This window comes from Barbus barbus (assembly GCF_936440315.1).
Source record: "Barbus barbus genome assembly, chromosome: 28".
In the NCBI taxonomy this organism is placed as follows: Eukaryota; Metazoa; Chordata; class Actinopteri; order Cypriniformes; family Cyprinidae; genus Barbus; species Barbus barbus.
Window position 1 is genome coordinate 27981366 of NC_136756.1, and position 14777 is coordinate 27996142.

The 14777-nt window shown below is 35.4% G+C and overlaps 1 protein-coding gene across 2 annotated transcripts in view; it reads right to left on the bottom strand.

Moving 5' to 3' along the window:
- LOC306848685 (stalled ribosome sensor GCN1-like) overlaps positions 1–14777 on the bottom strand; it is a 45296-nt gene that overhangs the window by 14327 nt on the left and 16192 nt on the right. The window contains exons 25-45 of one of the 2 annotated variants that reach the window (XM_079383379.1): positions 14230–14370; positions 12770–12957; positions 11295–11375; positions 11059–11202; positions 10852–10976; positions 9715–9904; positions 9413–9483; positions 8132–8297; positions 7451–7645; positions 6706–6952; positions 5977–6098; positions 5602–5716; positions 4597–4776; positions 4243–4463; positions 3253–3321; positions 3018–3156; positions 2691–2887; positions 1528–1670; positions 1327–1444; positions 980–1195; positions 67–231 (exon numbers count right to left, since the gene is read on the bottom strand). In XM_079383379.1, the coding sequence (XP_079239505.1) occupies positions 67–231; positions 980–1195; positions 1327–1444; positions 1528–1670; positions 2691–2887; positions 3018–3156; positions 3253–3321; positions 4243–4463; positions 4597–4776; positions 5602–5716; positions 5977–6098; positions 6706–6952; positions 7451–7645; positions 8132–8297; positions 9413–9483; positions 9715–9904; positions 10852–10976; positions 11059–11202; positions 11295–11375; positions 12770–12957; positions 14230–14370 (3233 nt within the window). Of the gene's footprint in view, positions 1–66; positions 232–979; positions 1196–1326; positions 1445–1527; positions 1671–2690; positions 2888–3017; positions 3157–3252; positions 3322–4242; positions 4464–4596; positions 4777–5601; positions 5717–5976; positions 6099–6705; positions 6953–7450; positions 7646–8131; positions 8298–9412; positions 9484–9714; positions 9905–10851; positions 10977–11058; positions 11203–11294; positions 11376–12769; positions 12958–14220; positions 14371–14777 lie in introns of both variants that reach the window. The other variant, XM_079383378.1, reaches the window with a different exon arrangement.

Sequence of the window (14777 nt, forward strand, 5' to 3'; positions counted from 1 at the left end):
ACAGCGTTACCACAGTGACATGAACAGAAGGAACCCGCTGAGCATATTTCATCAGCTGACACTCACTGCGTCTCTGCTGGTGGACTTCATGATCTCGCTGAGGCCGATACACACACCCTGCCTCTCGTCGCTCTTGTCCGAGCGCAGACCCTCCTCTAGGATGGGAATGATTTCAGGCAGGATCTTCTCACCCAGTTTCTTCACCAGGTCACCCAAAGTACGAGCAGCGATCTGGAAACACAGATATTAAAGTAAACAGCATAAGCAATGGAGGCATTCAAATTTTTCTGTAGAGAAACATGGACTGATGCATCATACATCATTTTCTATTACTAGCTATTAGAAACATGATTTTCTTTAATATTTGGAAAGTAAACATTTTCTTAAAATTAAAAATTAATTCTTTAATATCTTTAAAAAAATTATATTATAACTAACAAATACTTTAATTTATTATTAAGAAAAATGTTTAATATTTATTTTTAAGAGACAATAAACAGCAATTTAAATAATTACTTAAATATTAACAAAGTAAACATTTTCATTACATTAAACATTTTCTCAATTTATTAAGAAAATACAGTCCTTAATATTTTCTCAAAAATATTGAGAAAATAAACGATTTAAATATGAATTACTATAATAATAATAATGTGCTATAATGAAAATTATTTTCTTAAATATTAAGAAAATAAAAAATTTCTTAACATTTCTCATTTTCATAAAATTAACAAATACATTCTTAATTGATTATTAAGAAAACATGAATATTAATATTTATTTTCTCAAATAAATATTACAAACATTCATAATTAATATAAGATTTAAAAAAACATCAAATATATGAAACAATAAATTATGGCATGCTTTGTATGATGCTAAATATACGTTGTTAACACGGAAAAAAATCCCAAAAAACAAATGCATCTTTTGCAGGCCACAGAATCAAAAGGGAGTGCAGTTTGTCGTTGGATTGTACCGTTCTCTTGTCCGGGCAGGTGGACGCCAGGAAGCCCAGCAGCAGCGTGAAGAGGGTGGGCAGGATTTCTCGTAGCGTTCGCGGCGTGTTTGACACCACGATCTTCCACACGTGGAGAGACGCCTGTCTGACCACCAGCTGTATGTCTGAGCGGCCCATGTAGAGCCCAGAAAGCACACGGTTGCGTCTCTCTGCGCCCAGAGCTCCAATAATGGCCTGGGGAAATATTTTACAAACATTTACACACAAAGTTTCCTGGGACACAACAGGAAGCGAGGGATATATTTTGGTCTTGTAATGAAAGCCCGGCCGTACTGTGGTCTGTTCCAGAGGCTCATTACTGTTACCTTATTCGACTGGGCCGTGCCAAAATTGTCATCCTCTGATGCCGTCTCTGTTGTCATCTTTCCTGTTACCCCGGAGATATGGAACAGCAGGTCGCCTAGCAACTGCACCGAGCTGAATCTAAGAGAACACAAACACTCAGCATCAGCATCCATCGCTGTGACAGCCATCCTCTGAAGTGATGGAGGGCAGATGTTTGGTACCTGATCCTCCAGAGATCGTCAAACAGGCCCTGCTCCAGCTCTGGCAGCAGCAGAGCGATGGCCGTCTCGGCGTACATGCTGATGATGCGCTGGCCGGCGCGCAGGGCCGTGTCTCGCACATACTCGTTCTCATCGGCCAGAGCCTGAACACACACACAATCGCCCATCAAATAGTTTAGCTATGCTAAAGAGACAACTAGATGACAACAATATTCCTGTATAAACAACCAATAAAAGACAGCAACAGATCAGCAATATAAAGCATGTTCATTTGCTGGTAGCCATTGACTTCCACTGTATTTTTTCTCCCTACTATGTTTGGTTACCATTATAATTACTGTCGGTCACTATAAATTTATTTATAGTTACAAATTTTTTTCTTTAGTGAAAAGAAAAAAAAAAGTTTTTTGTTAGAGAAACATAGATTGATCCATTGCTGCAGATTAACCAGCAACATTTACTAAGAAAATAAATATTTTCTTAATTTGTTAGGAAAATTAATAAATTCCTTCCCTCAAAACAAGATGATGAAAATAAGCTATTTATTTTCTTAACATTTATCAAGTAATAAGAATTAAAATAAATGTTTTAATATTTATGAAATAATTAAAGAATTTCATTCTACTTTATTATTAAGAAAATACATGTTGTAATATTTCTCAAATAAATAAATAAAAACATGAAGTTAAATCTCGGTTAGTTTAAAAAATGATTTATTATTAAGAAAATAAATCTCAGTATTTATTTTTCTAAATATTAAGTTAACATTTTCTTACTATTAAAATAAACATTTTCATAAATATATTTAATAATTTATATTAAACTTCTTGAACTCCTTCATGAATAACAATTTATAATAATTTATTATTAAGAAAACAAATCTCAACATTTCTTTTCTTAAATATTAAGTAAACATTTTCTTACTATATAAATAATCTATTTTTAACAGTTTGTTAAACTTCGACTCATTCTTATATTAAGAATAATAATAATTTATTAAGAAAAATTATTTCCTGAATATTAAGAAAGTAAACAGCACCTTAATATTAAAATAAACATTTAATAATAAATATATTTTTAACAATTCAAGGGTTTACATAAAGTTTTCAAACTCATTAAAGTTGAACGATGTGAATCTAAAAGTTCAGTTCATGCGTTCTCACCTTGAGGATGCAGGGAATGATGGGACCCACGTATGGGGTGAATCTTTCCCCAAAGGTCAGAGGGAGGTAGATGAACATCATGATGTATCCGTCTCTGACGTGAGAGGCGATGTCCACCTTACTGGCCGTCTGAACCACGTCTGGCATCAGTTTATCCAGCTTCTCCACACCTAACGCTGCCATAACTTCAGCCAAACCTAAAGGACGAAGATAAAGAGGAATGAAGAACAACAGAGAAGTAGAAAGACAAACACACATGTGCAGGTGTAATATATGTGTGGTGCAGCTCTCTGCTGCCCTCTAATGGTGCAGTGATGGCTCTCTCACCTTGAGCGGCACCGGATCGATCCACAGAGCTCTGTTCAGACGCCAGCGTCTCCATGAGCCACGGCAGCAGATCGTCGAAGGAGGACTCGCCCATTCCCTTCACCATAGCACCCAGAGCCTTAGCCGACACGGTCCGCACCTGATCGACAGACGCCGTTAAAAACACATTCACATATAACACAGTTAATGCCAGCAGGCTTCAGAAGCTCTCGCGGATCAGTGCGGCTGATATTACCTCGGGCACGGGGTCCAACAGAGACGCTTTGAGTCCTGGAATCACGCTGGGGAGATATGGAGACAGATCCTGCAAACAAATACAACACATAAAGAGATATTAAAGCCAAGATCCACTCAAGGCCGTGAGTTACAGTGATTTACCACAGTTAAGAGGTGATCTTATCTAAAACTATGGTGTCAATAAAGCCTAAAGTGGCTTGTATTCTAATGATAGTTTTTCTGTTTGTTTGCATTGACTTTTTGGCTCTACGCACCAGAAGCAAAAAGATTTGACTTATTTGGAGTGCAACAATTTCTTCTAGTATATTGATTCTAATAATATTTCACATCTGAATGAACAATTCTTTAACCAAATGAATCCAACTATGGATGCTTAAGCAAAAATGATCTGGTAAACAATAAATAAATAAAAAATTGCTGAATAAATAAATAACAAAACTGAGAAAAATAAAATAGTTTTTGATTAATTTTGTTGCCAGTACTAGTATTTATTTTACACTACTGGTTAAACATTTTTTTTTTAATGTTTTAGAAAGAAGCTAATACAAAAGTACAGTAAAAACAGAAATGTTGTGAAATATTATTACAATTTCAAATGTAAAATTACTGTAAAATGTAATTTATTCCTGTGACCAAAGCTGAATTGTCAGCATCATTACTCCTGATCCTTCAGAAATCAGTCTAATATGCTGATTTGCTGCTCAAGAAATATTTCTGATTATATCAATGTTGAAAACAGTTTTTTCAGGATTCTTTGATGAACAGAAAATTCAAAAGAACAGAATTCGTTGAAGTTGAAATTGTGTGTAGAATTATAAATGTCTTGTTTGATAAAATTAATGCATCCTTGCTGAATAAAAGGCTTTATTTTTTTATTTTATTGGCTCATCCAATCTGAAAAACCTGAAACATTTGTTTATAAAAATTAAATTCAAACTTAATAACACCAGCTTTGGTGGAAAAAAGGAAACAGAAATTATCAACCCACCTTCTGGTCAGTAAGCGAGTACATGTTTCCGATGATCTGCGCAGCCATCTTGCGTGTGTCGGTGGAACGGTCCTGAAACGCTCTCTGGACGATGGGCATGATCAGAGCCAGAGACGGGGCGTCGATGAAGTGCACAAACTTGGTGTCCAGCAGCATTTGCAGGCAGTGGTGCGTCTTATGAGACGGGTCGGTCAAAGCATCCAGCAGGATGGGGGTGATCGCTGTCCAATTCACAATATCGGTTCAGTGATTATGTATGGATCGAACCTTAAACGCTTCCATTAAAGCCCCACTGTGCTACCCTTTCCACTCAAACCAAAAAGCATTAAGCATTTAAGCAATAATATTTCATACCCAGGATCTCAGGGTTGCGGATGACGGAGCCGATCTGTCGGAGCGCTTGCTGACCGGCCTTCTGCACCTTCACATGAGAGTCCGTCAAAACCTCCGTCAGTTTGGGAACGATGTTCGGCAGACACGAGGACAGCTGCTTAGGAGCACAGAACGCCATCGCACCCAACAACTCCACCGACCCTACAGACACAGCCATGAGAGCATTACAAATAATACAAAAGCATTATACTTCTGCATTTCCATGTGAAGCACTGGTAACGATTAATAATAATTCTTATAATAAAACTTATAATCTTATAATAAAAAACATAAAAAAATGTCCTGCACTTCCTTATAAGACAGTAATAATAATCAATAAAAAAATACTAAATGCATAATAATAATAATAACAAAAACTATAAATTTAATAATTAAAAATACTACTACTAATAAAATAAAAATAATAAAAAATTTTTTTTTATAAAATACTAAAATAATGATCTGCATTACCATCTGAAACAGCAATAACGATTAATATAAAATAGAAATCATAAAAATGAAAAACTATACTTACAATAAATAAAACAAAAAATATTATGTCAAATAGATAATGCAATATATAATAGGTAAAAAATAAAATACAATAAATATGACAAACAAATGCTATAAAAAAAATTATGCTATGCATTTTCATGTGAGACAGTGATAATGAATAAATAATTGTAATAATAATATTAAATAAATAATTACAAAAAACTATCAACAATTAAAATAACATACTATAATAAAAACAATTCTATAATATAATTAAAAATAAATAATTAAACAATGCTCTGCATTACCATATGAGAGAATGATAATAAATGATAACAATAATAATAATTATAATAATTTAAGTAAAATATACTATATTTAAAAAAAATACTAAAAAACACAAACTAAAATACAAAACAATATTCATATCTCTTCAGCAGACAAAGGCCTGAACACAACACTCCCAAAAATATTTTTCATCCCAAAACAGACCTGCTTTGGTTCTCCAGGACTCCTCCTCCAGAGCCACCAGCAGAGACGGCAGCACCAGCTTCACGCCGTGAGCGCTCAGATTCCTCATCACAGCCTTAGCGCAGTCATCCGCCGCCTGACACACAGCAAACATCATGCAACATCTCAACGGACAGATACATTCATTTGCAACCTCAGTCTAACTAGATCAGACACAACACGGTTTTAGAGAAGTAGTTTGTAGGATTTACTGAAAGCAAAAAAACAAACAAAGAACCCTGCCACAAAGTTGCTGAAGCTTAATGTATGTAATGCAGGATTTTGGACCAATGAGATTTCACTGTGGACGGGGCCACCAAGTTCAGCATGATGAATTTAAAACAGAAGAGTTTGTACCTCTCTGACGTACTGGTTCCCATCACCAAAACAGAGCAGCAGGTGAGGAAGGACATGGACCACGTACGGTTCAAACAGCTTCCCCAGCATGTTACACAACATCTCAAACGCGAACAGAGCACCTGTCACAGAGAACATGACTAGCTTATTTCTACCTTCAACTCTTACTAGTCATTTACTCTTTCTCTTACTTTTTCTTCATTTTATAATTTTCTTTCTTTACTCTGTCTGCATTTATATTTATTTGGGTTTATTTAATAAACAAATATCCAAGAGAGAAGACAGAATTATCGAGAAAAAATTAGGGAACGTGAGCTGTACAAAAGCTGGACTCGAACCTGATTCACCCATATGAGCACCACAACTCATGCACTGGCTCAAAATAGGTTGAATTTATTTTGCATCATTTTGTTCACCATTATTTAATTTATCATCACTTGTTTACTTTATTTGCATTGCATAAATATATTATTTGTCATGCCCATTATTTGTTTAACCCATTAAGCTTTTAATTTAAGTCATTAGTTTTCCATGAAGCTTCATGTTGCACTTTATTTTAATGTAGGTGAACTTACAGTGTACTTCTAGTGTAGCTACCTAAGAGTACTGGTAATATAAGGTAACTGCATGGGGTAGGCGTAGGTTCAGGGTTAGTACCTAGTTACTATAATAAGCACATAGTATGTACATGAGTAAAGGGACTGTAAAATAATCTGCAGCTGTGCTCACCTTCTCTGCGTCTGGAGTTCTTCTTGTCCTGGATGGCGTCTGTCAGAGTGGCCATGATCTCCTGCTGTTTGAGAGACAGGATGCCCAGACCTTTGACCAACCCGGCCAGTCCGTACGCGGCTCCCTTCCGCTCGGCGTATTTGTCACTCTCCAGCAGGAGCTGCAGGAGCTTGCGCACCATCCCACCGGCGTCCTCCTTTATAGCAGGAACCAGAGGAGGAAGACAGCTGGCCACCGACTCCTGAACCTGAGGACAACCAGAGACACAGAGAGACAAGCACCTTAATACCAGGTGACCAGACCATCTGAGATGAATGCAATGTTATTACTGTCGACGGAAACTAAATAAAAATGCAATAAAAATGTATAAATTAAATTGTCCTATTTAGCTCCCAGGAGCATTTGTGTTCACATGGCCAAGCAATCCGTGTAGCTTTAAAAAGCCTCTACAGTTTCTAAAACATGTTTGTTTCTAGTCAGCAATTACAAAACATTTATCAGTTAATTATTTATACCAGTTAATTATTGTTAACTACCAAGTAACTTACTACCTAATAAAAACTAATAAAAATGACAAAAAAATAAATTTATCTCAGGAAAGAAGTTAATAATACCACCAGAACTATATCAAATCTTTACCTGAAATTAAATTGGGGAAAAAAATAAATAAAAATTAATTAAAAAACAAATACCATATTAACACTGGATGTTAATTAAAACTAAAGACAGAAAAAGAGATGCAGACCTGCTGTGAGGGAGTGGAGAGGGCCGTGATCAGCTTGGCCACGATGGGTTTGACTTTAGGGTCACTCTTGTCCAGATGTTTGGCCAGCGAGCCCATGAGGATGACCACGCTCTGCCGCACCGAGTCATAGTTGGCGTCCTGCGGCGCGCTCTTCAGAAACTCCTCAAACACGGGCAGCAGAGAGTTCACGTTATCCTGACAGACAGAGACAGAGACAGTCAGGGAAATTAATTTTAATTTACTGTTATTTTGCCACAATACATATTCACTTTAGAGATGCCAACTATATTAGCTGGTGAAACAAAAGCAATTGTTTTTTTGAAAATATTACTATTTAGGTTTCATTTCTTTTTAGTTCAGTTTTAGTTTTTCAGTTAGTAATTTGGTAAAACTTCATTTTAATGTGTCCTTGTTACACGTTACATGTACTTACTGTTGTAATAATGAATTATGCACAATTAAAAACTCTGTCAAACCCTAATCCTAACCATATAGTAAGTGCATTTGATTAATTAATATTACTCAGTACTTGAAGGTATAATTACACTGTAACAAGGAAACCTTAAAAGAAAGTGTAACCAGTAATTTTACGGTTTTTAAGTTTTTGATCTAACAATTAGTTTTAATATTGTTCCAGGTTTATGATGTTTTTGATGGTTTGTGCTGGGCTGGACGGAGTACCTTGCCGTGTGTGTTGAGGGCGGACAGCGCTGCGTCCAGCATGCAGCGTCGCACCTCCGTGTGTCTGTCGTTCAGAGCGTCCGGCACGAAGAACAGGAAGAGGGGCGTCACCTGACTCTCATCCAGGAACTCAGCCAGTTTGTTGAGCGCCAGAGCGATGCCGCACCTGCACACAGGAAACGCATCACTCACAAGCCCTATTCATGGAGCAAACTGATTTATCAACTCCGCTGAAGAAACATTCTGGGTGATTTTCAACTCGACACTCATGGACCACATCTGTAGCATGATGCTGATTATCACAAATATTTCTGATCAAAACATTCAAGGAATATATTGTACGTATAAAGTTCTGCAGGCAAATGTGCAGCACTGTGAATGTTAAAAAACAGGAAAGTATAATCAGAACGTTATATATAAGCGTATAAACATGAGAATGACATGACAAGCTTGTCTGTGCCAAGATATGCAGTCATTTAACTGCCATGACCAGCTAAACAAAAGGGTTTTCTTAGTTTAATGGTTAAATGTTATAAGGATGAAAATGAAAACTAATAGCCAACTAAAACAAAATAAGAAACTAAAAAGTAATCATGTTCAAAAAATAATTAAACCAAATAAATAAGTGAAAAATAAAATCAAAAACACAATTAAAAAAATTCTAAATAGCTATCATTTCTATAATACCTCACTTTAATAAATCTGACATTGCCACAAATGTTTACCAAAGATATAACAAATAAATAAAGGAAGGAAGGAAGGAAGGGAGAAAAGAGGAAAGGAAGGAATAAACTAAAAATAAAGACTAAAACTAAACTGAAATTGCAAAAAAAAAAAAAAATTTCTTCTAAATAATCATCTTTTTTATATTTCTGCCATTGCCGCAAATGTTGTTCAAAGACATCATAAATACATAAATGAAAGCTAAAAATAAAGACTAAAACAACTGAAATCAAAAAGCTAAAAATATTAGAGACATTTTCTAAGTAACTATTTTTTATAACAACTAACATGTCCATAGATGTTGTCCATATAAATCATAAATTAATGAATAAATAAATGAAAACTAATAATAAAAACTAAAACTGAAATAAAAACAAAGAGACTGAAATCAAAAACAGAAAACTAAAAATGAGACATGTTCTAAATAGCTATCATTTCAATGAACTCTGCCACAGATGTTGTCCAAAGATATCATGAATGAACAAATGCTAAAAAAAACAAAAAAGACAAACTCTCTAACTATAATTTCTATAATAACTCATGGAATCATTCTCTCACCTGGCCTCCCATTGGTCAGGAGGAGCTTCAGAAATGACGCGTCCCAGAGTGTCCAGAACCGGAGGAGGTCTCTGAACACAAGCATCACTGAGCGTTAAATCAAAGCCGTCCCATTCACTCACGCAAACCACAATCCACAACGACTCACCTTCACAATGATGGGCTTTAAAGTTTAAATAGTAGGCAATGAATTAAAAATGACTGCCTGAGTGATTTATGACAGTGAACACAGCAGCTTTAATTTCGTCGTTCTCTCTGGGAGGCTGCGGTGACGAAAGATTGATGTGGGGTGCGAGACTCACGTAGAGTTTCTGGTGGTAGAGCTCCGTGAGCTGGGCCAGGACGGTGGCCGACTGCTCCCGGTACTGGCTGATGGCGCTGGACAGAGCCTCGGCCCCCGCCGAACGCACCGCCTCCTCGTGGTGGATCACGTCCTCAATCAGGAGCGAACACAGCTCAGGGACCAGATCCATACACAGAGCCTGCCAGAGTCTGAGACAGACACACCGCATGAGCAAGACTCACCACTGCACAACATCTCAACTCTAAACTTCAGTTCATTTATTTATTTTTATTTGATTTATTTATGCAAATGCATAAATGCCAATTATTTTAACAGGTGAAATCATTAAAAAAAATATATATATATTTAATTATTTTCATTTTATTGTGACAAATGCATATTCACTTTAAAAATGTCTATTTTTAGCTGTATTTTTATTTACACAATTGCATAATCCCTTTAAAATTTCAATTATTTTCACAGGTGAAATATGTTTATTTAATTTTACTTTGATATAAATAAATGTTCACAAAATATTACAATTTTATTTCATTTAAATCCATATTCACTTTAGAAATGTCACTTATTTTAGCTGGTGAAACAATATATTATCTATACTATCATTTTATTTACAAGTGCATATATTTACTTTCCAAATGTTCATTATTTTAGCTGGTAAAATAATGATTTTTTTTATTTTATTTCATTTTGACACAAATTGGCATTCACTTTATAAATATTATTTTAGCTGGTGAAATAATATTTTAATTTTATTTTCATTTTTATGTGTATTCGCTTTAGAAATGTCCATGATTTTAGCTGGTGAAACATTTGTTTTTATTATTATTATCAGCTGGTAAAATAATTCATTATTGTTTAATTTTATTGGCACAAATGAGAAATGTTATAATAAATATTAGCTATAAAAATCCTACATCAACAGCAGTTCACTTCCACAAACGAGCCCGGATTGCTTTCATTAGAACTGGAACGGCACTGGAGTACCCATGATGAACCATTTCCCAGATCCATGTCTTCAAATGAACTTGTGTGTTTTTTCCTGCTGTGTCTGAGTTTGGAAAGCAGCTTTAGCACCAACTAAACTCCCATCAGGACCAGCACCAGAAGCTGGAGTGTGAAAATGTGCATGACTCACTTCTCTGCCAGCGCTCTGCCCTCCTCCTCCACATCAAATTTGGCCACCCACAGTCTCCTCAGCATCTTCAGACCGCTGGCGTCAGCGCCGTCGGTGGGCAACGCCAGCTCCATCTCAAGCAGACCCTACAAGAGCGAGTCGACGGGCTTCGATTAAAAGGATTTCATAATACGATGTCACATGCATCAGAAAGAGAGAGACACTGACCCTGAGCGCAGCGTCTCTGACAGAGAAGCACGAGGACAGTAAAGCCTCCAGCAGAACGTCAATCTCAGGTTGTTCAGCGAGCGCACATCCCTCCTGCCCTCCAGCGCTGGCACACAGAGCCGTCAGACAGCCTGATGCCAGCACCTACAACACACACACACACACACACACTCCATCACAACTCTCCTCAAACACTATGTGTGTGTCTGAGTGCTGATCTGGATGTGAGTCTCTACCTGAAGGCGAGGGGTGGACGTGCCGATCACTTTGGTCAAGAGCAGCAGCATACTGACTCTGGGCAGCAGCTCTGGGCCGTTCTGGACAAACAGAAAAAAACGTTACAGACGTGGATAGAATCATTATAAATGTGCATTTCTGACATTTTTATGAGATTTTACTTTAATAACATGCACAGATAAAGCTACATTTTTATTAGTGAATATTTAATATATTCTTATTTAATTTGAACATTAATGAAATTTACATTTTTATATAGATCGATATGTTTTATTACTGAATTTGTAATATATATTTTTAAACGAGTATAATTTTAATACTTTCATTTTACTTAAGTTGTATTTTTTTTTTAGATAAACATAACTGACTAATATATATATATATATATATTAAACAAATATACAGTATTGTCTTCATTTAAAATATATATAAAAATAATGGGGAAGTCGTGGCCTAATGGTTAGAGAGTCGGACTCGTAATCGAAAGGTTGCGAGTTCGAGTCCCCGGCCGGCAGGGATTGTAGGTGGGGGGAGGGAACGTCCAGCGCTCTCTCCACCCTCAATACCACGACTGAGGTGCCCTTGAGCAAGGCACCGAACCCCCAACTGCTCCCCGGGCGCCGCAGCATGGCTGCCCACTGCTCCGGGTGTGTGTTCACGGTGTGTGTGTGTGTGTGTGTGTGCATTTGTTCACTACTCACTGCTGTGTGTGTGCACTTGGATGGGTTAAACGCAGAGCACCAATTTCGAGTATGGGTCACCATACTTGACAATACGTCACGACTTTACTTTATAATAGATTATTAAAAGTATATTTAGTTTAAAGAAATTCAATATATATTTGTTTTACAGATTTTATAAAAAAATATTTAGTTATACATTTACAACCAAATAAAATAAATTAAATAGCTAAAGTTTTTAAAATAATATTCAGATATAAAAATAAAAATGTAGTAAATTAATGAAAAATTATTTATATATATATATATATATATATATATATATATATATATATATATATATATATATATATATATATATATATATATATATATATATATATACACACACACACACACACATACATACATATATATTTTTTTATATTATATAATACAAAATATTATGTATGGTATAACTGAATTGTTTTTTTTAAACCTGAATTGACATAACATAGCACAATCCAACTAAATTCAGTTAATTTCATAATATCCTTGGTGTATGTAACTGAGGGTAATCATTTAACAATTCCCTAATTCACTACAAGTCATGAAAGAAAATCAAGTCACATGTGCTGGTAATTAAATATAATAACACTTAAATGCCTTTATAAATCTTGATTTATTCCTAACTATTAATATCTGATCAAATTCAATCCAGACGTGTCAAAATTTCAGTAACTGCAAAGTTGACAAATCAATAAATCAAAAACACAGATTAATGACAAAGCAATTAGTTGAAAACCCAACGGTACCTCGTCTATGAGTGTTTCGGTGTCGTTGAATTTCGCCCGCAGCTGCGCATGTGTGTTGATGACCTGCAGTGCGCGGGTCATCATGAGCTCGGTCTCCTCTGAGGATCCGCTGCTTTGACTCAACACCGCCTGCAGCAGCGGGAAACAGAAGGAGAACGCCGGCGCTGACAGGACAAATGCACCTGATCCTGCAACTCACACACAAATACATCTCTAATGAGCCTTTAAATCAAAGAAACACTGTTACTTCAAACTATATGTCTTTAATATTTTTTGGACCATGAAGTCTAGTTCTTGCACCAAAACCTGTTGTAATATGGCAAGCCATTTTAACGTTTAATGCTTAAAACCTACTAGCATCTATTTTAATGATACTGGTACTTATTCATTAGCTACTGAGTGCTTATTTTTAGCCACTAGTAACTTTTTAAAGATACTAGTACATATTCATTAGATATTAGTTCTTATTTCAATGGTGACTAGTAACTATTCTGCTGTTACTGGTAACAAATTAGACATTTTTGGCATTGACTTCTACGGGGGTCTGTCATTCAGATATCAACTATTCAATTCTGACCAGTATGTATTCTAATTGTGACTAATATCGTTTTTAAATTATACTAGTCAGTATACATTTGATACTAGTTCTTATTTATTTAATAGTAGTACATACTTAATCGATACTAGCAGTAATTGTTTAGGTACTAGTTTTTATTATTAGTACTTTGCTAGTCAGAATGCTCACTGTAGAGTTCAATTAAAAATATTACTATTAAAATAAAAAAATATTACCAACAACTTTTGGAATAAGTACTAGTATCTAATAATTGTGTACTATTATATAATGAAAATGTATGAGTATCTAAAAATAAGAACATAATAAATTCTAATATGTAATAAATAAATAGCAGTATCCATTGAAATCTAATGAATAAGTACTGGTATTTAATAATAAGTACTCGTATCTAAAAATAAGTACTAGTGCCTAATAAATAACTAATAGTATATAAAAATGTACTAGTCACTATTGGGATACATACTATTCAGAACTGAGTAGTTGATATCTGAATGACAAATTCCCATAGAAGGAAAGTGCGCAATATATATTTACATATTCATCCAAACGTCGCTCATGTTCGGATGCATTTTCCCTGAAGCGATGTGTGTGTGTGTTGCATCCTGAACTACAGTTTTGCGCTACAGACTGTACAAGACCGGTCAAACCGCAGTATTGCAGGCTCTAACATTAGGTCATATGAGATCAAACGACTACTCGCTAACAAAAATATTTGACGTTGTCGATAATGTAGACTAATCATTGCAGCCCTACTATGAAGTACTAGTGGCATGAAAACAGATCCTGATGTTTTATAGATTAAATGTTAAAACGGCCTGCCATTGTTGTAATTTATTTTTGATGATTATCCCACGTGTGGGTGTGTGTTATTCACCGGTCTTGCCTTCTCTCTGAAGTGCTGTGTTTGTGTGCAGCAGTGAGATGGTTCGTTGTGTTGCTGTGTTCAGATCTTCTTGAGCCCAGGCAGGATCCAAATCACACTCTGGCTTCAGCTGACGCAAGGTCACATGACCCACGAGAACCGCTAAATAAACCGAGAAAAACACAGATTTGAATCACATGAAACCAAAGGCAAGACAACTGTTATTCACACATACAAAAATTATCTCAGGCAGCTTTAAGCACACACTGGCATTAAACTCACATGAATCATTTATATGTGAAACAAAGAGCTAAATAAAGTTAATCGAAGACATTTAATGAACGTAAACGCTTTGATTATTTTTCTAGTAGCCCATTACTGCTGTATTAGGCATTTAAAAATCACTGTATGGAGATATCATGAGGAGATTACTAGCTGGTAAAAATTATGTTTAAAATTGTATTATTTTATTATTATTTATGCATATTTTTTATTCAGTTTTATTTACACAAATGCATATTTCACTTTAGAAATATCAATTATTTTAGCTGTTGAAATAATATATTTTT